Source organism: Dipteris shenzhenensis, chromosome 5 (genome assembly GCF_047967505.1).
Source record: "Dipteris shenzhenensis isolate YYH24624 ecotype China chromosome 5, Dip_SZ_1.0, whole genome shotgun sequence".
In the NCBI taxonomy this organism is placed as follows: domain Eukaryota; kingdom Viridiplantae; phylum Streptophyta; class Polypodiopsida; order Gleicheniales; family Dipteridaceae; genus Dipteris; species Dipteris shenzhenensis.
Window position 1 is genome coordinate 18,076,769 of NC_141600.1, and position 25,215 is coordinate 18,101,983.

The following is a 25,215-nucleotide window of genomic DNA, read 5'->3' on the forward strand; positions in this document are numbered from 1 at the left end:
TTTGGAGCCCAACGGAGACCTTGGTGCAGCTTCTGCTTCACAGCTCCAGCACACACATGCCATCATTATAAAACCTACTTGGCTATTTCATAGCATTGTGCACATCATTTCAGCCTTGTAAAGTCTCTTGGCTATTCCCAGCATCATTTGCCACAAGCCTTGTAATTCAGATCGGATTATATATATTGCAGTTCTACCTTCACCGACAGTTCCGATTTTACTTGCTACAGTTAGTGTTTTGCAGTTGATTCAGATAGTGATTTTCATGACACTTTGAGTACATTCCTTGCACCATGTCTATGACTAGCAAACTCAATTTGGAGGCATCTACTAAGCTAGAAAACTCCAATTACGGTACATGAATGCTTATCTAGATGAGGAAGTCTACATGCAACAACCAGTAGGTTATGTTAAACCAGGAAAGAAGAATAAGGTTGCCATCTTAAGAAAAGACTCTATGGCTTAAAGCAAGCACCCAGAAGTTGGTACAGCAGAATCGATAAGTATTTTGCTGATCTGGGATACATAAAATCCAATGCAGATCATACTTTCTACTACAAAGTTCAAGGGGAAGACATTACTATTGCACTTTTGTACGTAGATGATCTGATTGTGACAGAAAGTAAGGATAGCTTCATCAAAAAGCTAAAACAAGACTTATCTGCAGAGTTTGACATAAAATATCTTGGACTTATGCACTTGGACTTATGCACTATTGTCTTGGAATTGAGTTCTGGAGAGATTCAGACAGCACCTTCATGATCCGAGCCTTTCTTCCTTTTCAAGCAACGAGCTCTTCGTCTTTGTTTCTCGGGAGAACTGACCTTGACAGCGACTCTTGGTCCGGCAAGAAGGGCTCACATGGCAGCACCTTCGACCTCCATTGTGGTTAAGATTATGCTCTCTCCGAAAGACAAGCAGCAGGTCAAGTGTGAAGTAGAGGCTTTGCAGGACAAGGCCTTGGTGGGTCGCATTGTTGGGCTCACTCCGTCAAGGAAACAGGTTAGGGATTGGCTTCAGGCCGAGCTTAGCCCTAGTGGTTGACCACATCCAGGAGGTCACGATCTATGGGAGAGGAGTCTTCCTCGTGCAACTAAACTCCCCTGACACCACGGCCCCCCTTGTCGATCAAAGCCCTATCCTACTAGGCCCTCATGTTGTCTACCTCCTTCCTTGGTACCATGGCTTCACAGTCGAGGACATTGATTCGACTCATCACGTGCCACGATTCCCAGTGACGCTTCGCTTCTCGGGGCTTCCGAAGGAGTACAAATCTATTCTTCCTTCCATAGGGAATTGTTTTGGCATAGTTCTAGCATCTCCGCCACAAACATCGGCTTTAGTAGTGACAGATGACTGGGTCCCCTACCTCCGGGTTATTACAGAGCATCCAGAGTCCCTTCTAGAGGAGATCCTCTTGGAGACCCTTAGATGGAGGCGAGTTAAGACAGCGTGTGGAGATCTCTGGCTTGCTCGGGCAATGTCTTCGGTGCAGACAGATGGGTCACCTGGCACGGGACTAGTTGGTGGACAGGGCCCCTCACCAGAGACATGAGCATAGGGAGGCTCAGCGCTATTCGTCGGCCAGGCCCCAGCAGTAGGCAAGGCAGCAGCAGACTCAAGCCAGGCCCCAGCAGCAGTATGCAAGGCAGCAGTAGACTCAGACACCTTGGGTTGGACCAAGGTGGAGAAAAAGAAGCCCTCCAAATCAGCTCGAAAAAACAAAAGAAGTGATAGAGTGTGAGGGAGATAGAGTAGGGAGTAGAGAGACTCACTGCACACACAATAGTGGGGATAATCACAATGAGTAAGAGGTACCTCCCCAAGTACACACATATATATTATGGATAAGGTAGTAACCCTTAAGTACATCTAAGTACAAATGTGTACTTAGTGTACTTAAGTGTCCTACACTAAAGTACAACATAAAGTACTATTTACATAGGGTGGCCAGTGCCTTTACCCCAACAACCTCCCACTTAAAGGCAGTGTGCCCTCAAGGAGAGAAAGAATATTGGCCTCAACCAATACCCATAAGAGATCTGCAGTGTGCAAACCTCTCTGCAGCTAACCCTTTGGTTAACAGATCTGCCGGATTGTCATCTGTATGCACCTTAACAAGCTTAATTTGCTTGTTTTCAAGCACCTCCCTGATAAAGTGAAATTTCACATCTATGTGCTTCGTCTTTGCATGAAAGACAGGATTACGTGCCAACTGTATGGCACTCTGACTGTCACAATGCAACAATGGAATCTCCAATGGATAACCCAAATCTGCCACTAACCGAGATAGCCATATAGCCTCCTTGCATGCCTCAGTGGCTGCAATGTATTCTGCTTCTGTGGTAGACAATGCAACGCATTGCTGCATTCTAGATACCCACGACACTGCACCTCCAGTGAAAGTGAAAACGTATCCCGTAGTAGACTTCCGGGTATCAGGGTGACCGGCATAATCAGAGTCTGTATAACCTTGCACTTTTGCATCTTGATTGCCGAAACATATACACAAGTCCTGTGTACCCTTCAGGTATCTCATGACACCTTTTACTGCATTCCAATGCTTTTTGCCAGGTTTAGCCATGTATCTGCTAACCACTCCCACTGCAAACGCAATATCGGGCCTGGTTGCAACCATAGCATACATGAGACTGCCACATGCTGATGCATACGGAATCTTTGACATCTCAGCTTTTTCAGCATCTGTCTGAGGGCTGTCCAAAGCACTGATTTTCACATAAGGAGGCAATGGAGTACCAATACTCTTCCCCCCCTCCATGTGAAATCTCTGCAAGACCTTGCCAATATATTCCTTTTGAGACAAGTATAGCAACCGCTTTTCCCGATCCCGAAGTATCCGCATACCCAATATATGGTTGGCATCACCAAGATCTTTCATATCAAAGGTCTGATGCAATCTCTTTTTCAAGGCATTCATCTCATTATGAGATTTTCCAGCAATTAACATGTCATCCACATACAAAATGAGGATAAGTAAACTGCCATCTGAAGCTTTCTTGGTATACAAGCAGTGATCAATGTCACTTCTCCTGTAACCCTGGGTTCGCATGAATGTATCAAACTTATGATACCATTCCCTGGGTGCCTGCTTTAGACCATAAAGACTTTTCTTTAGTTTGCATACAAGCTTCTCTTTGCCCTTCACTGTAAAACCCTCTGGCTGCTGCATAAAAATTTCCTCATGTAAATCACCATGAAGAAATGCTGTCTTGACATCCATTTGGACCAAGTCCATATCTGCATGTGCAACCAATGCTAATACAGTTCTGAGTGTTGTCATCTTAACAACAGGAGAGAATATCTCGTCAAAGTCAACACCATATTCCTGCTTGAACCCCTTGGCAACCAGTCTGGCTTTATGCCTTGGCTTTTCACCAGGTGTGACCTTAAGTCGATAAACCCATTTGCATGGCAGTACCTTCTTACCAGTAGGCAAGGATACCAATTCCCAAGTGCCATTCTTGTGAAGGCTGTCCATTTCAGCCTTCATAGCAAGATCCCATTGAACCTTGTCTGCCCTCTGCCTAGCCTCTCTGTAGCATGAAGGCTCTCCACAATCAGTGAGCATCAAATAATCAATGCCTGGAACAAATCTTTCTGGCTGCCGCGTTGGTCTAGATGACCTTCTAACCCAATGACCATCGTCTTGAGCTGGCTGTCCAGCCTGTTCATCACCCTGATAAGGTGGCTGTTCCATGTCTCCTGGCTGCATTTGCATGTCAGGAAGATCACCTAACTGTGCTTCATCCATTGGGATGTCTTCTGTTATACCTGGCTGTCCATTAGGACCTGCTGCAGCATCATTTAATGGCTGGTTATGCTGCTGTTGTGGCTGATTTACAGCCTGTTCGTGTTGCCCATGATGCCTGTTATCATCAATAGTTACTTTTAAAGGTCCCTGCTGTACAACAGGTTCCTTGAACATGATGGTTTCATCAAAGACGACATCATTGCTGCGTATAAGTTTTCTGTTCTTGGGATCCCAAATCCTGTAGCCCATCTCACCTTTGTCACCGTAACCTAGGAATATGCATTTAAGAGACTTTGGATCCAGTTTAGTTCTGTCCTCCCTGCGTACATGCACATACGCGACACAACCAAAGACCCGTAGGTGTTTGTAAGACGGAGGCTTGCCCGTCCATGCCTGTTCAGGCACACCACCACATAGTCTCTTGTTTGGTGACCTGTTAATAAGGTGCACAGCTGTCTTTACAGCTTCAGCCCAAAATGTGTGGGGCAATGCAGCATGTGACAACATGGATCTGACTTTCTCTTGAATGGTCCTGAACATTTTTTCAGCTGTACCGTTCTGTGGAGGATCATATGGTGCAGACAACACCCTTTGAATACCCTTTGCCTCACAGAATTCTTGAAATTCTTTGGACAAATACTCTCCACCATTGTCAGATCGTAAGGCTTTCAGTTTTTTGCCTGTCTCATTTTCGACCAGTGCAACAAACTTAGTGAAAGCCTTGAACGTATCACTCTTCTTTCTGAGAGTGTAAACCCACACTTTGCGTGTGGCGTCATCTATGAATGACAGGATGTACTTTGAACCTCCTAAAGAGAGTGTAGGCATCTCACACACATCTGTATGTACTAGCTCCAAGAGCTGTAATTTCTGATCTGACCTTCTCTTATGAGGTATTTGTACTTGACGACCGTAGAGACAAAATTCACATTTCTGTAAATCTGAATATTTTAGACTCGGCAAGTAACCAAAATGAGCCAATTGCTCCATTCCCTTAATACTCATATGGCCAAGCCGGCTATGCCACAATGAAATCTTTGGCAGCTCGGTGGCATTTACATCAGAATGCGGACAATGTCCAGCATGAAGTGAGTACAAAGTATCAACCTTAGGACCCCTGGCAATAGCCATTGCCCCTTTGCTGATTTTCCATTTCTGACTGCCAAAGGTGGTATGATAACCATCGTCATCCAACAACCCTGTGGAAATCAAGTTTTTCTTCACCTCAGGAACATGCCTGACCCCTTTGAGCATTAACTGCTGGCCATTTTCAAGCACAAGCCTGACATCACCTATGCCAATGATAGAACATGCATGGTTATCACCAAGAAAGACCACTCCCTTTTGCCCTCCTGCATATCTAACAAACAGATTTCTGTAGGATGTCACATGAAAGGAAGCACCTGAATCTATAATCCAGGAAAACATATCTGATCCATCACCAGCATGAAGTGTATGAGCCTCCAGTGAAGAGGTGAAACATATCTCATGTCCACTGTCACTGTCACTAACATAAGTAACATTCAGCTCCTCTTTTTCTTTGCCCTTAGACTTGCCTTGAGCCTTGCCTTCTTTGGCTCTCTGGTCATTCTTCTTTTGAAAACACTTTTTCTCAATATGTCCCTTCTTGCCACAATAGTTGCATACAAGATCACTCTTAGAGCGGGACTTGCTCCTCTCTCTTTCTTTGTCTTTTCCACGTGTTTTGGACCTGCTGCGTGCATTCAAAGCATTTGACTTCCCAATAGCATTGTTCTTTCTGTTCATCTCTTCCTGTAGAAGAGCACTCTCCACATCTGCAAATAACAGAATGGCTTTTGAGTTGCTGGTAGAAGTCCTGAATGTGTCCCATGACTCAGGTAGAGAACATAGGATGAGTGTAGCTTTCAGCTCATCATCGAGCTTCAACCCCTGGTTGATCACCTGGCTGAATATGCTGTTAAACTCAATAATATGAGTGGACATTGCTGTCCCCTCCTTCATTTGAAGACCAACAAGCTTTTTTAGCCAGTAAGCTTTTCCCGTGGCACTTTTCTTGGCATAAGTATCCTCAAGACGTTGCCACATCTCCCACGCAGTAGGTTCATCCCTGATGCCTACAACCAGTGAATCAACAACTGTAAGCATAATGGTCGACCTGGCCAAGCCGTCCATCTTCTCCCACTGCTCATCAGTAACGTTGGAGGGCTTAACACCCTTCTCCTTTATAGGCTTGTACTGGTCCTTCTGCATCAGCACATTGTAGCATTGTGTCCTCCATATGTCGTAATTTTTAGCTCCTTCGAGCTTCTTTATCTGAAACAAGGACGACACATCGCTGCCGGAACTCATGGTAAAGAAAATAGAGTTTGACTCCCTGTAGTCGTGCAATTAAGCACTAGTCACTCCAAGAAAATTCCCCCGCAGCGGAAGTACGATCAAAAGTGAACTTGGTACTGTTGCAGTGGCACAAAACCAAAACCAACTGAATATTTTTCTCCCACTTGCTGCAGAAACAGTACAGCAAGCTGTTCCTGTCTTTTTTCGCTGGCGAAAGTGCGGTACAGCTTCGTCAAATCGCTCCAGAAAAATCCAGAACCGATATAATAAAAAAAAAGCAGTACTTTTTGACTTTTCTGATAGTCAAATATGGTCAAACCTGCTGTTTGACAGTCCCGGACTGTCAAAAAACAGTAACTGTAAATCTCTGATTTTTGATGAAAATCTTTGATTTTAGACCTCCATATGCTTCAGATACTTCCCCCCCAACTGAATTTGCAGTTTGGAAGTAAGGTGGCTCAAAAGCCCTTTGAATGCATGAAGAAAATCAGGAATGTGACCTCCAATTTGAGAGATTGACCTTTGATCAAACAGTGTAAGTCAAATTTGCACTTTCAAAGCATAATAGTGCTCCACAAGATAGCCTGATGCATGTAGAGTGCTCCCACTTGACAAATTGCCGGTCAGGCTACAAAAGCCCCAAATTTGACTAAAGTCAAGCTTGGTCAAAATCGACCAAATCTGTACCAAATGTGATTGGACTTTCAGCAACAAGATAAAGCATTTGTCACAAGCATAATAGCATCAAAAGCCCCTTGAATTTGCAGCACATTCCGTGCATTGACACAGTAAATGGCATCAACTGCATGTGTGGGTCACATTCCTGACAAAAGCATGTGTTTCTGTCCAAGTATCAAGCATACACATTGCAAGTGACAATGCATACACAGTGTCACCCTTCACTGGCCAAATGTTGGAATACACAAAACAAGGACGAGAGAAGGTGGAAGGCGTATGGCTGAAGGAGGCGACGGCCTGGCCGACGACTATCGTCCTTGCAGCTCGCTGACCCGCTCTCGATTCGCGTAGCTACGCGTATGCCGCCTGCGACCTTTCAGCCCTGGCCTGCGCCTTGCAGCTCTCAGGAGGCATCCCACCTGAGCTCAGCATGCTCAGTAGAGTGAAGGATGTTTCCTTCTCGAGAAATACCTTGACAGGCAATATCCCAGTGAGCTTGAGAAACTGGTCCGCTTTAAGAGAGCTTGAGCTCGACAGAAATAAGCTCGTGGGTTGGAAAAGCTTTCTGTTGCGAGAAATATATTGACGGGTGGTGTACCGACGACTCTGGCAAACTGCACGTCTTTGCAAACGCTCGATCTCGGTGTCAACGAACTCGCCGGCACGCTTGACAGTGTTCTCAAGGTTATATCCAACCTTACAGCATTGCAATATCTGCGTCTAACTGCAAATCGGTTTCACGGGGAACTTCCTGATGTTTTCGACCGCTACACCAGTCTCGTCGATATGTTCCAAGGGAGCATTCCTAGCGACTTCGTGACCTCCCTCCAGTTAGAGCAGCTTGACCTCTCCTGCAACAATCTTTCAGCCCTGGCCTGCGACGTTGCGCCTTGCAGCCACGCCTTGCAGCTATCGCCAGCGACGTGCAGCCGCGCCCTGCGCCCTGGCTGCCGCGCCCTGCGCGCTTGCAGTCGCCGTTGCAGCAGCCGTTCACGCTCGTTGCCTGCCTCTTCGCGATTCGTACGTACAACCCGCGCTTGCAGCCGCCCTTCGCGATCCGTCCGTACGGCCGTACGGATCGGTCCGTACGGAAGGGGTAGGATAGGGAGAGGAGGGAGTGGAAGTGGAGGGAGAGAGCCCGTTGGCTCTGATACCAGTTGATAGAGTGTGAGGGAGATAGAGTAGGGAGTAGAGAGACTCACTGCACACACACAATAGTGGGGATAATCACAATGAGTAAGAGGTACCTCCCCAAGTACACGCATATATATTATGGATAAGGTAGTAACCCTTAAGTACATCTAAGTACAAATGTGTACTTAGTGTACTTAAGTGTCCTACATTAAAGTACAACATAAAGTACTATTTACATAGGGTGGCCAGTGCCTTTACCCGAACAAGAAGGAGAGTGAGACTTAAAGTGCGCAAGAAGGCGCAGGCTTCTTCTTCCCAGGACACAGGGAAGGGGAAGGGGAAGGTGCTAGCGGAGTCCCCGTACCGGACACAGATGGAGGAGGAGGAGACCTTTTTTTATCTCCCCTCAGACCTACAGGTGAAAGCAGAGCAGAGTACCCAGGTTCTTGTTCAGGGGAGTCTGGAGCTTGAGCAGAGTCGGCTCCAGAGGTCCCTCCCCTTGTCCCCTCCTCCCGAGGTCGCCCCCCCGCCACCCCCTATCCCGCCCCTCCCCCCCTCCCCCCAGGTGCTGTTACTCTTACCTCCCACCCCCCCTGACTCTCCTTCTCGCCCCTCCCACCCCCTTACAGCAGCCTTCTCCCCTCCCACCTGCCTCCCGCCCTTTCTTGTCTCGGCCTATGGGCAAGGGGGTGCTTGAGCACTCTTCGACGCGATTGGCTCTATCTCCTCACAGTCAGGGTCATCGGGGCCCTTTTCTCAGCTTCCAGGTCCTAAGCCCCGCCCTGGTCATCCTCTGCCCAGAGAGTTTTGGAGCATAGTAGGCCCGAAACGTGTTTCCGAAACGTACGAAACGTTTCAGTTCTGGAACTCGCGTTTTGGGACCCCCAAAAAACCCACAATGGTCAAAAAATCCCAATTTGTTCTAATTTTTGGAAATCTGGTGTTGGTTGCATTTTTTCCACCCATATGTCTCAAATTGCCGCTCGTATGTTGGGGTAAAGGCTCTATGGCCACCCAAGTACAGTTAAGTACACTTAGTACTTTATTTGTTAAGTACACTAAGTACACCGTACTTAGTGTTGTAACCTTATCCTTTCATATAAAAGCTTCATTGTGTGCTAGGGGAGGTACATACATACCTTTTATCCCCACACTTCTTGTTGCTTGTTCTGCTTGTGTGTGTGTGTGTGCTCTCTCACACTCTCCCTTCCACAACTGGTATCAGAGCCCAAACGTGGGTGTGCCCAAAAGTGGGACTTACCAACAGCCAAGGGGCACCGCCAGCCATTGCTAGGCAGCATCGACATCCAGCAAAACTTGCCTCCTTTCAGCCTTGTCGATCAGCCATCGTCAGGCCCAGCCAACGCTAGGCTCAGTTCCGACGCCGTCAGCCACCAGCCAACGGCATCTCAGCTGCTAGCGCTGCGCTAGCAGCCCTTTCATATCGCAACGCCAGCCAGGGCCAGCAGGCCACCGATGCCAGCAATCAACGGCACCAGACAGTGACGCCATCGACTCACCAGCAACCTCCGACGTTAGAGCCATACGTGGCCACAGGTTCACGTTATCGCTGGAGAGCTGGAGAGCTCGGGGACAGGTTGTCCTTTTCTGGTTCCTTGTGTTGTCAGTGAGGTAGATCTGCAGATCTACCCCCTCCAATGTGAGAGAAATTCTCATTTCTGAACTGTGGAATCAAAGGGCTTTTGCAGCCACAGCCAAGCATTGGCTTCTACATGCACTTATTTGCATATATCCTCCTCATTGGAGTTGATTTGTGCAAGGATTTGATGCATTTTATGACTTATGGGACAGTGGCAGATGCATATGAATTGGGGCTTTTGACATTGTTATGCATATCAGTGTTGGGGGAAACACCTGGATGCTTTATGTGATCAGTGGAGCTTTGGGAAAGCTGTGTATGCACTAAAATCTTCAAAATTGGCTTCTAGTCAAGGGGCTTTTGCCCAATTTCTGTTCTAAACTGTTGTATACAGTTTTAGAAGTGTCTGGAAGCTTGAAATTGACTTTTTTGAACAGTCAAACAGTCAAATACTGACTCTGTACTTTCTGGTACAGTCGGGGACTGTCCTGTGTCAACAGCTTTGAATGAATTCAGTCACGGTACAGAGGTACAGAGTACAAAGTACACTGCTGTTTTTCACTGTGTATGCAGGGCAGATGCTTCTGTAAATTCAGAATCTTACTGTTTGTACAATGGTGCATTAAATGATGCAAACAGAGTTGCTGTTCAGAAACTGCAGCAAGCAGTAAACAGTGATAAATCTCTGTTTAAGTGGGAGATACAGTGCAAGCGCAGTTCCTGTTTGTTCCGCTGCAGGAATTGGATCTTTGAGCACAGTTCAAGTGCAAGTGTGTACTTGGTTTGCAGGAAGTCAGGCACCTAAGTGTGGGTTATATTTCTTGCTGATTATAATGGCTTCATCCTCGGAATCTTCTCTTCTCAATATTAAAAAGTTACAGGGTGCTGCTAACTACCCAATGTGGAAAAAGATGGTCCTGAATGTTCTAATTCTCAGGCAGTTTCATGCTCCTATTATACACAAAGGTGTGAAGCCCACTGGCACATCTGATGATGCTTTTATATGAAAGGATAAGGTTACAACACTAAGTACGGTGTACTTAGTGTACTTAACAAATAAAGTACTAAGTGTACTTAACTGTACTTGGGTGGCCATAGAGCCTTTACCCCAACAACATAGAGCCTGAATGTTCTAATTCTCAGGCAGTTTCATGCTCCTATTATACACAAAGGTGTGAAGCCCACTGGCACATCTGATGATGCTTGGGCACTAGCTGATCTGTCAGCAAAGTCCATAATTGAATTGTCACTCCATGAGAGTGTTGTTTGGAATGTGGATGGTGAGAAAACAGCCTGGGGTGTGTGGAAAAAGCTACAGGACACATATGAGCAGCAGAGTGTAGCTACAAAGATATATTGGCTGCGCAAGTTCTTCAATCTGAAGATGAAAGAAGGGACCTCCATGGATGCACATCTCAATGAGTTTAATTCAATTGTCACTCAACTTGCAAATCAAAAATATGTGGTGGATGAGGAAACCAAGGGTATGGCACTCTTGATTTCTCTTCCTGAAAGTTGGGATACATTCACCACAGCTGTAACAAATGCAAACACTTTCATAAGTTTTTCAGATATCACAGGGCTGATTTTGCAAGAAGAGCAGAAGCTGAAAGCTCAAGATGCAGTAAAGCCTAACAATGCCTTAAATGCAAGGGGGAGAAGTCAGCAAAGAGGCAAATCTCAGGAAAGGGGAAAAGGGAGGAGCAAGTCCCGCTCCAACAAAGATGTTGAGTGCTACTACTGTGGTAAAAAGGGACATACTAAAAAGCAGTGCTTTAAACTGAAAAATGATAAGAGAGACAAAGCCAAAAATACTGATGCGTCAGATGCAAAAGCAATTGTACCAATAAGCAATGGTAAGAGCAGTGTGAAGATTGAAGAGCTTCATTCTACACACGGTTATGACAGTGAGGGAGAGGTTCTATTTCTCTCTACTTTGGATGCTCATTCTCTCCATGCAGGAAATCTTGCAGACATGCACTCTTGGATCATTGACTCAGGTGCCTCATTCCATGTTACACCTTACAAAGAATTGTTTGTAAGATATGCGGCAGGCAGTAATGGAGTCGTTTTTCTAGGGGATAATCATGCATGCAGTATTGTTGGTATTGGAGATGTCAGGCTTGTATTTGCTGATGGTACTCAGCTTATGCTTCAAAATGTTAGGCATGTACCCGAAGTCAAGAAAAATCTGATTTCTACTGGCATGTTGGATGATGAAGGTTTCGTGACCAGCTTTGGTCATGGTTTCTGGAAGGTTACCAAAGGTGCCCTGGTTGTTGCCAGAGGCTCTAAGGTTGACACAATGTATACTCTTCATGCTAAAGTATGTAATCATGCTGATATTCATGCCACCGAGCTGCCGAATATTTCTATGTGGCATAGCCGGATGGGACATATGAGCATAAGTGGAATGGAGCAATTGGCTCGCCTTGGCTACTTACCGTCTCTTAAATTTTCTGATTTAAAGTTTTGTGAGCACTGCATATATGGTAGACAGTTACAGTGTCCTCATAAAAGGAGATTAGGACATAAAGATGCTCAACTTGAGCTTGTGCATACAGATGTGTGTGAGATGCCTAGTCTTTCACTTGGAGGTGCACGGTACTTTGTCACATTTATAGATGATTCCACAAGGAAGGTGTGGTTGTATCCTCTTCGATTGAAGAGTGATGTCTTTCCAGTGTTTCAGAAATGGCTTGCTATGGTTGAGAACCAAACAGGTAGAAAACTAAAGGCTTTGCGGTCAGATAATGGTGGGGAGTATATGTCTAATGCATTCAATGCATTTTGTGATGCTAGAGGTATTAAAAGAGAACTCACTGCCCCCTACAATCCAGTGCAAAATGGCACTGCAGAGCGTATGAATAGAACCATACAGGAAAAGTCTCGCTCTATGATGTCACATGCTGCTTTACCTCATGGATTTTGGGCTGAAGCTGTAAAAACAGCAGTACACCTCATCAATAGGTCACCAAATAAAAGACTAGATGGCAGAGTGCCAGAGGAGCTTTGGACAGGAAAACCTCCTTCCTACAAGCACTTGAGGGTCTTTGGCTGCACTGCGTACGTGCACATACGCAGAGAAAATCGCAGCAAGCTTGATCCTAAGTCTCTTAAATGCATTTTTCTTGGATATGGTGACAGTGGTGAGATGGGTTACCGCCTATGGGATCCTGTGAATAAGAAGCTAATACGCAGTAATGATGTCTTATTTGATGAGTCATGTATGTTTAAGGCAGCAGATAAGCCTTCTGATGCTTCAGAGGTTGACACTTATGACTCGGGACATCCTGTACAGTTCAGGCAGGCTGCAAATCAGCCACAACATGATGCTGCAGCAGGTCCAAATGGACAGCCCGCAGTGGCGGAAGATGTACTACGGGACATGCCACCTTTGGAAGACCTTCCACGCCTAATTCTGCAGCCTGATCTCCTAGAACAGCAACCTGTTCTAGATGAGCAGCAAGTTGGACAGCAAGACCAATGGGTCAGAAGGTCCACTAGACAAATGAAACCGCCAGACAGATTTGTACCAGGAGCAGATTTTATTATGCTTACAGATTGTGGAGAACCCTCCTGTTACAAGGAAGCAGTGCAAATGCATGATAAAAGGCTATGGGAACTAGCCATGAAGTCTGAAATGGACAGTCTCCATAAAAATGGTACTTGGGAATTGGTGCAGTTGCCTAAAGGCATGAAGGTACTGCCATGCAAGTGGGTGTATAGATTGAAAGTCACACTTGGAGCTAAGCCAAGGTATAAAGCCAGGTTGGTTGCCAAGGGCTTTAAGCAGGAGTATGGTGTTGATTTTGATGAGATCTTTTCTCCAGTGGTTAAGATGACCACACTCAGGATTGTACTTGCTTTGGTTGCATGTGAGAATTTGGAATTATGCCAAATGGATGTGAAAACAGCCTTTCTTCACGGTGATCTTCATGAGGAGATCTACATGCAACAGCCAGAAGGATTTGCAGTCAAGGGCAAGGAGTCACTTGTATGCAAGCTTAAAAAGAGCCTTTACGGGCTGAAACAGGCACCAAGGGAATGGTATAAGAAATTTGATACTTTCATGAAGTCCCAAGGTTTCAGGAGAAGTGATGACGATCACTGCTTATATACCAAAAGGGCTGCAAATGGCAGCTTAATCATTCTCATTTTATATGAAGATGACATGCTTATTGCTAGTAAAGCTCGTAAGGAGCTTGATGACCTTAAAAAAGGATTGCATGAGGCCTTTGATATGAAGGACCTTGGTGATGCAAATCACATACTGGGAATGCGGATACGGAGAGACAGGGGACAGCGTTTGTTGTATTTGTCTCAGACCGAATATATTGGCAAAGTATTGCACAGGTTTCATATGGAGGGGGGGAAGACCCTTAGTTCTCCATTGCCTCCGTATGTGAAACTCAGTGCAATGGACAGCCCACACTCAGATGCTGATAAAGCTGAAATGTCCAAGATTCCGTATGCTTCAGCTTGTGGCAGTGTCATGTATGCCATGGTTGCTACCAGACCTGATATTGCGTTTGCAGTGGGAGTGGTTAGCAGATATATGGCAAATCCAGGCAAGAAGCATTGGAATGCAGTGAAAGGTATCATGAGATACCTGAAGGGCACACAGGAGTTGTGCATATGCTTTGGTAAGAGAGATGCAAAGGTGCATGGTTATGTGGATTCAGATTTTGCTGGTCATCCCGATAACCGGAAATCTACTACCGGTTATGTTTATACATTCACTGGAGGTGCAGTGTCATGGATGTCAAGGATGCAACAGTGCATAGCCTTGTCTACTACGGAAGCTGAATATATTGCAGCCACAGAGGCATGCAAAGAGGCCTTATGGTTATCTCGGCTAGTGGGAGATTTGGGCATTACAGGTGATATTCCATTGTTGCATTGTGACAGTCAGAGTGCTATTCAGTTGGCACACAATCCTGTCTTTCATGCAAAGACAAAGCACATTGATGTGAAGTATCACTTCATCAGGGAAGTGATAGATGATAAGCTGATTCAGCTTGTCAAGATTCACACAGATGATAATCCAGCAAATCTGTTGACAAAAGGCTTGCCTGCAGAGCGGTTTGCACATTGCCGACAGTTGATGGGTATAGGTTGAGCCTCATTTATTTTTACTTGAGGGCATATTGCCTTTAAGTGGGAGGTTGTTGGGGTAAAGGCTCTATGGCCACCCAAGTACAGTTAAGTACACTTAGTACTTTATTTGTTAAGTACACTAAGTACACCGTACTTAGTGTTGTAACCTTATCCTTTCATATAAAAGCTTCATTGTGTGCTAGGGGAGGTACATACATACCTTTTATCCCCACACTTCTTGTTGCTTGTTCTGCTTGTGTGTGTGTGTGTGCTCTCTCACACTCTCCCTTCCACTGTTAAGTACACTAAGTACACCGTACTTAGTGTTGTAACCTTATCCTTTCATATAAAAGCTTCATTGTGTGCTAGGGGAGGTACATACATACCTTTTATCCCCACACTTCTTGTTGCTTGTTCTGCTTGTGTGTGTGTGTGTGCTCTCTCACACTCTCCCTTCCACATCGTATACTGAAATCGACCTTCAGCCCGTACATTTTACTTTAGACCATCCAGGGGCAGCAAATCATGATTCATGATTCCATGTATCTTTTTCAAATTTGAAATACGACCATTGATGTTTGAATCTACAATGATGTGCTGTTAATTCTCTGATCTAGGAGTAGTCGCAGTTCTACGTCCGAGAGGAGTTGGGCCAGGGGTAGTCATAGGGGTAGGCCCCTTAGGTGTCACCTGAGAGGAATCAAAGTCCTCTGGAGCATAGAGATCGTGATGTCTCCTCCTACGAGGCTGTCTATACTCGTCGGACGTGCGACGTGATCCCAGGTCTAATGTAGACACAAATAGGAAAACAAAAAACAAAAAACAAACATAGGCATAGGCATAGGCAAATACATATGCTTATGATCGAAAGAGGGGGAGGAGGGGGAGAAAGCTTAAGCATAAAATAAAAATAGAGAAAGCTTAAGCATAAAAGAAAAAGAGAGAAAAAGAGATTGAAAGAGATGTTTCGGGCTTGCCTCGAAATGTTTTCGAAACCTTGAAACCCGTTTCGAAACTTGGCATTTCGAAACTCCTTGCCTACTATGTTTTGGAGGCTAGGACCGTGGAACTACCTAGAGATTCGGGACAGATACCCGCTTGCTTTGGAGGTGTCAATCTTGATTTTACAGCCTCAAAAAGGGGGGTTCCATAGGAGTGTATGGCTCTCGCACTTGTCCCTTTTGGGGATTTCACTTCTCAACTAGTGGGGAGGAGCAGTGGACCCCCACGTTGTTTGATCTGATGATGGGGCAGCAGATGTTCAGCATGATGGAGGAGTGGCTAGGCCCGCAAGGGAGGAAATTGTGGGTCTCCCATGGGAAGAGCGCCACTTTTCAGTTGGGTTTTTTTGCAGATAGACGAGACTTGGGAGCAGCTATTTGTGTGCTTCGCCTAGGTCATGAGGTTCAGCTTAAGCAGGCATCAGACTGGACACTACAATAGTGCACGGATAGGCTTGGAGTCAAGGTCTCCTTCTTGATGCAGTGGGCCATCAAGGTAGGCATCGAGCCAGTTATGCCACTAGTTCGGTGCCAAGTGGATTTGGACTACTCTACCTCCAAACCATCGACAAAGTCAGGCTCCTTCGCACAGAAGAGCCTTGTTTTCCACCCTTTGCCTCCCTATGAGTTGGATCATGGTGAGTTGGAATGTGCATGGACTCCACGATCGGGCATGTCAGCAATCCCAGCACTTGTTACTTCACTAGGAGTTACAGAGAGCAGTGGTTGGCAGGGCAGCGGATTTCCTTTTGGTACAGGAGCATATGTTTTTTGCCTCGAACATTAGACGTAGACACTAACTCCTTTTTGGGAGAGGCCCGGAGATTTGGTCTCCTGCAGTGGGAAGGAGTCGAGGGGTTTGCATTTCAGTCTCAAGTGGTTGCATCAGAGGTGTATGACCAGGGGGAGCTCATTACAAGTAGAGCAGTCTGGATGGGATCACGGATGGGAGATTCCAGGATTGGGATCGTGAACGTGTATGCCCCAGCTTGTAGACAGCAGTGCCCGGCCTTCTGGAGGCGCTTGACCGATTGTCTCTCGGATGTAGACTCGTGGATTGTTGGGGGGGAACTACAACAATCTGGAGTTCGGAGAGACAAACAAGGGGGTGCTTCTTTCTTCGAGATGCTCGCGACGGAGAAGAGTACTTGGGAGCAGTTTATCTTTTCGGTCTGCGGTAGGGACCCCTGGAGGGAGACTGAGTTCTCCAGGACCCCTGGCAGTATTAGTTTCTCCTTTGGCCAGCGTCAGCATGATGGATTGCTTGAGAGGTTGGATAGGTTCTACATTGGAGATTTGGCCATGCATAGAGGTGGTTCCACGGGCATTCTTGCAGGGACTACCCTCTTAGACCACTCGCCGATTGTGCTTCATTTGGAGCAACCCCGTTGAGGGCTCCCACAGAGGGGGGTTTGCATCCCAGAGGCGTTGATGTAGAAGGAGGAGGTGTAGCAGGTCATATCGAAGGTTTGGCAGTAGCCAAAGGACACTCTGGAGGATGGCTGGGCATCTTGGATAGCTGAGGCGATTCAGAGGAGCAGTGAGGAGCTCCGCACCCAAGCTCTTCGCTGTTATTTTTTCCTTCAGGAGAGAGAGAGAGCTCTGAGGCGTGACTTAGTCTCCATTGAGCATCTCAGGGAGCAGGACACGGAGTCCCGGTGGCTTGCTGACAGATATGAGTGTGCACGTCTGGAGCTTCAGGACACGGAGTTGAGGAGGCTGAGTATTCTTACCATTCCGCTCGTACTGGCTGGGTACAGCAGGGGGATAGGATGAGCTGCCAGTTCTTTCATGCCACGGGGCCTAGTTCGGCAGGTGCCCAATTGTAGAGACTGAGAGACAAAAGCGGCAGGGTGGTTTCGGACCCTCATGAGATTTGTTTGATCTCGAAGGGAGGGGACCGCTCGGCCATTCGACAGTGGAGACCGATCACTCTGCTAGACACCGCATACAAGATCTTAGCCAAGGTCTTGAGTTTGCGGCTACGATCCCATCTAGTCGACATCATGCACGACACGCAGACATGTTTTATTGTAGCATCCTCGACAACATCTTCACCTTTTGGGAGGCGTTGGATTGGGCCAACGAGGAGGCGTAGTCCCTTGCAATCCTGCCGCTGGATTTTGAGAAGGCCCATGATCGGGTAGAGTGGTCCTTCTTGGAGGGCAGGGTGTAGAGATTAGGCTTCTCAGATAGGTGGATTAGAGGGGTCTAGGTGGAATCGTTCTAACGTCTGACATTGAGAGATGGTCTGATGAACCTGAGGGACAAAAAGTCTTCGTGATGAGTTCAAGTGTGTTGAGATGATGTATGCAAATTTAGGTGGAATTGTTCTAATGTCTGGCATTGAGAGATGGTCTAATGAACCTGAGGGATAAAAAGTCTTGAGGACATCATTGGTTGCTCAGATTGTATTTTGAGAAGAAGGCTTACACCACTTGCACGAAGGAGATGTCTTTGGAGAGACTTCCGGGATCATGGCCAGAGGAGTCAGGGCACTGAAGTTGGCAGTTTAAAGTTAGTGTGGATACTATTGATGCCTACTGGAGGTACTCAGCTTGTTTTCAAAGCAAGCAGTCAAATAAGCAGATCGAATGTATGTGTATTCTTTGTGCATGCATTCAGAGTCCAGACTTTGTTTTGAGCAAAGTGTTTCCCTTGTGTTTCTTAGGTGCTGAGGAAATCAAGGATGAGATTTTTTCTGGCAACAGGGGGGGAAGTCTTGTTGTAGAGGCTATGGGGATCTATGTGGATCAGCCACAAGGATCTCATTGGACTTAGGCGCATTCATTGGTTGTGGATGGCGCCAAAGATGTGATAGGTTGAAACAGGCCTCGAGAATATGGTGCTTGGTAGGGAGGCTGTTCTTGGATTCTTGTAGAAATTTAGATTTTAGAACAACAGAAATCTGAATTTGTACGATTGGATATATTCTAGTCTAAGGTATATGCTCTCGGATTCTGAGGGGGATAGTTGGGTGTGCGTATGCCGGCGTGCTCATGATCAAGGACGGTAATACCTTGGATGTTTGTGCTACATGGATTGTACCTGTGGGCTTACCTTGGTGGAGTGGAGGAGGAATTGGAGCTGTGGGCTCTGACTTGTTCCTGAGAGCTTCTCTGTTGGAGTTGGAGCACCTGCATTGACAATCGGGTGTTGGCACACGTTGGGTCGGTGAGAGGAGTTGTTGGGATTATTGGGTCACCTCCCCTCCTATGCGCTTCAAAATGTGGAGGACATGGGGGAGGTATACCAACAGAATGGTTGGGCTCTGTGGGAAGCCACATGGGCAGATGAGAAAGCTGAGACGGGGGCAGATTTGAGAGAGAGGAGAACGTTGCCACATGCTCATGGAAGGCTGTTGGCAGACCCGGCCCTTGTGTAGGGCTGCAGATGGAGCCTGGATTGATCAGTTCCAAGGTAGGGGACTGACAGTTGCATCCATTGCCATGATCGGCAGTAGCAGGAACATTTGACTGCAAAAGCTTGGTCAACTGGTACAGCAGGTCCCTGTGGGCTGGTACAGTTCCTGACAAGATGACAGATGGGATGGGGCGGTCCCAGCAAGAGGTTCTAGGTGCATGTGATAGGACATATTTGTACTTGTTTATCATTTGATGTCATTTTTTCTCGCATCTCGATCGTACATGTGGGGCAGCTGCGTCTGTCAGTGGGGACTCATCCTATAGGCATCTAGACACACATTGTCACCCTTTTGGCATCGACAAGTAATGTAGCACAGAAAAGTGCACTTAGATCATCAGATGATTCTTTGTCAGCAAGTGAGCCCATTGGAGGGCAGTGCAAGAGCTGGCAAAGGGGCTAGATTGGATGGCCAGGTGTGGCCTTATAGAGGCACACCAGATGGGCCTTGGTTGGGTCTGAATGTGACCTGATGTGAGGTAGCCAGGGCCTGATGGTTGGCCAGTTCACGTACTGAGTCGGGCAGGCTGGTTCTCATCCACCTCTATGAAAGGGCCATTGAGCTACTATAGATGCATCAACTTGCAGGCTTCCCAGTAGCCACTGAAGCCCCACAATTGGTCAGGCGGCAGGATGAGATCTGCAGCAGTGCTAGGAGCAGCAATGCTACATTTTTGTTTGGAGCATCATATGTACACCATTCTGGCTGTCTGCTTGGCTGCATGTTTTTCCAGACCGGTGTGTGTTTAGACTTAATTGTGTGCACATGTTGAAGCATGATTTACGGTTCTAGAATCAATCTGGAAAATGAATCCTTGAGAGATTGAATCCCATGTTCTCCCACTGATACCCGACCATCATCTATCAAGGGTGTCCAGACCCCAGATAGACATAGCTGTACTCTCCAACCGTTGAAACAGCCCATGACTGACCCATTGTAAATGTTGATTGGGAAATCTACTGGCAGGTCTTTTGGTCTGAGATGTGGGTTTTTGTTATATGCTGCAAAGTTTCCATGTTTTGGATTTTTTTAAAAATGTGTTGTCATTGATTGCAGATTTGCCAAGCAATCGATCGAAGGATTTTGGAAGGCTGGATTTTGCAGCGCTTGAGTATCAGATAAAATAATGGAGTTGTCTCATGATGACGAAGAGGCCTCGAGTCATTCACCTGAAACCTCATCGATGATACCATCACTAGTAGATCCCTCCACTGCTCGTTTTCCCCAGTGTATTGTCTGGACTCCCTTGCCCATAGTATCTTGGCTGGCTCCATTTTTTGGTCACGTGGGTGTCTGCCGTGAGGATGGTACCATTTTGGATTTTGCAGGTCCTTATTTTGTGAATGTCGACAATTTTGCATTTGGCTCTACTGCAAGATACGTGCATCTTGATGGAGAGCAGGTAGATAACAATTTTTGGTAACCCATTCCTCTTTCATCTAAATATTGGGGAGAGGTGGTTTCAAATTCAAGGAAATCATGAAAAGGGAAGGAATTAAAAACATGCAAAGCGCGGGGCAGTTGAATGAGTGACATGGTCTTATAATGTCCTTATCTTTTGCAATATTTTAGCGTTTTGAGTCTAAAAAAGAAAAAGAAAAGCCGTTATTATTTATCAAAATGCAATTACAGCAACTTAATATTCCACTTAATTTGTTTTTTTGCAGTGCTGTTTTCCTCCGCATTTGTCAAGCCATACCTGCAAATCTGGGTTTGGGCATGCTCAGCTTGGCACAGCACTTTCCTGGGATGATGGACTCCATAGTTCTATGCAGCAGTTTCAACATAAGTCTTATAACCTGTTTACCTGTAACTGCCATTCATTTGTTGCTAGTTTTCTCAACAGGATTGCTTACCAAGGCTTCATCAGGTGGAATGTTATTAGAGTTGTTATATTGATAATGTTAAAGGGCCAATGGGTTAGCAAATGGGCTGTAGCTAGGTCATCTACTCCCCTGGTCATAGTCTTTTGTCTAGGCTTATTTGTTGCCGGCTGGCCTTTCCTGGTGGGATGGGCAGTCTTTAACGCTCTCTTGGTTGGGTGGTTTATCCTTGGAACATACATGGGAAGCAGTTTCATCGATTGCTAATCAAAGCTCAAGAAAGGTCTCTCTGTTGTAGAGCGTAGCTTCAGGGAATAACCTTTTTGTATCAGCTTTCCTCTGCAAGCAACCTGGTTGCATAACTACAGAAGCATACAGAGTAAGTGCCAATGGAGTCAAAGCTAATAGTTTTTGGCTCCAATTTCAAAGTGGAATAGTTGTTTCGGAGTTCATCTCCATCCATGTACTCTCAAGTTATAAATCTTGTATTGATGTTATTGAGGTGCTGGTGTTACTTTCTGCCAAGGTTTTGCATGTGATTTCTTCGGGTATGCAGTGATTTGATATACTTTTTAGACAGATGACCCCTCTTTTTATTGTCAAAGCATCTCTGCGGATTCAGACATTTGAAATAGTTTACGTAAGACTGGTACTCTGTTGGACAACGTATAGAACAGAAGCATGTACACATCTCCAGTTTGTACTAGGTGCTCCATGTAACTGCTCGTACTTTGTGGTGCATGCTGGATTGGGGGTGTTTTGGTGATGTATTGGATGGACATCGAATTCTGTTTCATTACTTGAATTGGAAGCATTTTGAACATCTATATAGAGTGGGAACCTCAAAAGGCTGTTGTACATATCTAGGTAATGTGCTTCATCTCGTTTGCTATTTCCAAGCTGCTAAACATTAGGAGCAAGAGTGTGCTCACTGAGAATGATGCATATTCATGGGAGATGTGGGAGAGTGTTGCTGTGACGTCTTTTCAAGTTTCAAATATAAAGCACAGATCTTTACATGGGTGCATGCCTCAATGCAGAGGACTTCTTTTAGCAATTTAATCAATGGGTGAAATCTAACCAATTTTCTGCAGATGTGTTTATATTGAAGACACCTGTATGCTTTACACGTGTGAAGATTTGCTTATATAATGTTCTGCCCTCCCCTTGTGGTTGTGGAGAAGTATCTAATCTTTGCCTTGCACAAGGACATTACTGATGCAATATTTTGAGGCTGTTAGGGTTTTGTACTAGCAGCCGAAACTGTGTTATTTTGGGGGGCAATATTTTGAGGCTTTTGGGTTCTGTACCACAGTAGCTGATACTGTATTATTTTGATGCAATATTGTGGGGCTTTTGGTCGGGTTTCGGTAGTGAGTTCGACAATGGAACGAATGTTGATTTTTATTACACGTTCTTGAAGCATAGGAGTAAGAGGATCACTCCAAGGTGTGAGGGGCCAGTGTTTGGTACGTTAGACTTAGCACTGATGAGAAACCCAAGCCAAGTGACATTTTTTATCACATGTTCTTGAAGCGTAGTTCTTGAAGCATAGGAGTAAGAGGATCACTCGAAGGTGTGAGGGGCCAGTGTTTGGTACCTTAGACTTAGCACTGATGAGAAACCCAAGCCAAGTGACGTGAAAAGGCAACTGGCAGCAAGGAGGCCAAGGCTTACAAATAAGTTTATTGAGAGTTTATTGATGGCTTCGCCTAGTCATACACGGAGCTCAAGGTAGTGTGGCTTTTGATGGCCATGCGCACAAGCAAAAGCATCACGGGTGTGCAAGGAAGCCCCTACTCGCCCCCCCCGCCCCCCGTCTACAAAGGATTCTTGAAGTTGTTGAAGGACAATAGGTGCACTATGAGAGGATTTTCGTATTAGTACCCGGGCTGAGGAGAAAATTAATGCAAGGGCCGAAGGGAATCCAGAAACTTCATGCCATGTGATATCTAGAAGCTTCGCACCACCCTAACGTAGTATATGAGGGGGAGACAAGAAAGAGTGAGCTGGAGGGATGGAAGGGAGGGAGAGGGGGAGTCCGGGGAGAATGAGGCGACTGATTGAAACCTCCCACCCAAGCTCTCACACCTCCTCCCACCCAGAGCTCTCTCCCACACCTCCAACCTGGAAGTTTTTTCACAAAAATAGCTCTCCTTTACGATTCCTCCGGCTTGAAAAGAATATGGAGATTGAGATATCTGATTTTTGGAAGATGGAGAAGTTAATAAAGGTGAATAAAGGTCATTAGGACGTGAGTTTATTACGTAGCACTCAGCTAGGTGACCATCAAGGATATAACCATTTTGCCCATCAACTAGATCTATAGAGACTTGGTTTTTACTTCTTTGGCTACAACCCAATACTCCATAGAGCAAGAGTTGATTTTAGAAAGTTATTCGTACTTGGTGATATCTAGATTTCAAATCAATTTCAAGCCCCATTAAAGAGCTAAGCATAGGATATTCATTTTTTATTTGGATTTTATTTAAAGCTTGATAATATATGTGTAAATGCATAGCATCTTCCTTTTTCTTTACAAGTGAAATTGGTGAAGAGCAACGTGAGTGACTTGGTCAAATTGATATATTCTAAGATGTGTGTCGCTAGCTTTATCCTAGGTTATTCCATTCGACTAAGTCTAGAAGGGGTTTATAAGTACGGGTAAATCAAAGAAGTATAGTATTATCTACTCTCTCAAGGGATAAAGCATTATGCAAGTCATATGGAAACCATCTTTAAGTTACCATTAATACATTGAAAGAAGCTATATGCTTTTCAACAAAATTATGAAGAAAACTAAAATCACAAATATATACCTTGCATTCTTGCTACCATGCTTTTCAAGTATGATTGAATTATTTAAATAACTCCATTGCAAGCTATGCCCAAGACTATGAAACCATTCTCAACTTGGGATAACACTTGTTCTATCGAGATATATAATTGGAAATCCAAAGCATCTTGATAGTCTTGAATGTCTATCTCTTCACCATATATGGTTGTGTCCCAAATGCTTTTATCAGTACCCTTTGCAAGAGACTCCATACTTGTGGGCATTGACTTCGATTTCTTAACTAATGGGTAGTTTAGTGTGTCACAATCATTGTCAATTATTTTGAACTTTGGTCCCTTGATTTATCCATGCATCCTCGTCAAATCATGAAGGCCAAAAGTAGACTATCACATTGTCGATCATATGCAACATGTAAACCTTTACTTTGGTGTACTTTGCAATGTCTTTAAGTGATAGCACGCGCACCACATGTGCATGTGCTTGTCTTTGTCGAGATTTACTTAGGGCTTTAGCCTCCATCTTTGATTCTTTGGGCAATTCCAAGTAGAATTATCTTTCTGTGGATATTCAAAGAAAATTTTCTTGCTTAGCTTTTTCATTATCTTGTTTCTTCAAAAGTGGATAGCATTTTCTTGGGCAATAATTGGAAAATCCTCTTCTTGAATTTTTGCTTTCTTTTTAAATTGCGAAATTCATTGAATCTAGGAACAAAACTAGTTTGTTTTGCTGGAGTAAATTCGTATGCTAGTCACAAAACTAGTTTAATTTGTTGAAGAAAATTCGAAGCATTTTATTGGGCAATGCTAGGGAAACCTCCTCTTTGAATTGCTCCTTTCTTTTTAGATCGGAAACTTTATTGAATCTAGGAACAAATGTTTTGTTTCAGTAAATTTGTATGCTAGTCACATGATATGATAGAAAATTGTTAAGAGTACTAGGAGAAAAAGCATAGAAAGAGATGACAGGAAAGTGGACTATATTGCATGAAAGAAATACAAAAAAAACAGAGTGATCTCTCCTCTTCCTACAAGGTTTGTTGGAGTTACATTACAAGTCTCTACATACCAAGAGATTGAGCCATAAATATAACTAGGGAGAGGCGATAGCAGTTGATGTAATCACACACAAAATTATGATAATCAGTAGGAGAAAGTTCGATAGGTTTTGCCACAAATTGTGGAATGAAAATCACCAACCACCCAAGTGATCCTGATATCTCCAACTCCATGCATAATGATGCGAAATAGCAACATGTTGATTGTTGTATCAACCTCCCTTATTGACCTTACTAAGGACCCTAACCATAGCCCTTACAAACTTTGCTCTCTTCAACACCCCCCTCAAATTGAGGACGAGCGAGTGCATGGACTCCTCAAAGCGAAAATGAGAGAGGGAGAGAGAGAGGAGTGCACACTAAGTGAGAGAGGGAGATATAGCTACCTGTACACTAAGTGTATTGACAATGAACACGAAGATATACATGTGAGCCCCTTAGGGTTAGGGTTAGGGTTAGGGTTTGGCCTTATGCCCTATGTGGATAGTGCGATTTACACTATCTTTAACACCC

The 25,215-nt window shown here is 45.1% G+C and overlaps 1 protein-coding gene across 3 annotated transcripts in view; it reads left to right on the top strand.

Annotated features, from left to right (window-relative positions):
• LOC147901701 (protein REVERSION-TO-ETHYLENE SENSITIVITY1-like) overlaps window positions 1–21,680 on the top strand; it is a 29,661-nt gene extending 7,981 nt beyond the window's left edge. For 2 of the 3 annotated variants that reach the window (XM_087374781.1, XM_087374782.1), the window contains exons 2-3: window positions 20,085–20,430; window positions 20,696–21,678. In XM_087374781.1, coding sequence (XP_087230907.1) covers window positions 20,155–20,430; window positions 20,696–21,118 — 699 coding nt within the window. In that variant the 5' untranslated portion in view covers window positions 20,085–20,154 and the 3' untranslated portion in view covers window positions 21,119–21,678. Of the gene's footprint in view, window positions 1–20,084; window positions 20,431–20,695 lie in introns of all 3 variants that reach the window. The other variant, XM_087374783.1, reaches the window with a different exon arrangement.
• Window positions 21,681–25,215: the final 3,535 nt, after the last annotated feature.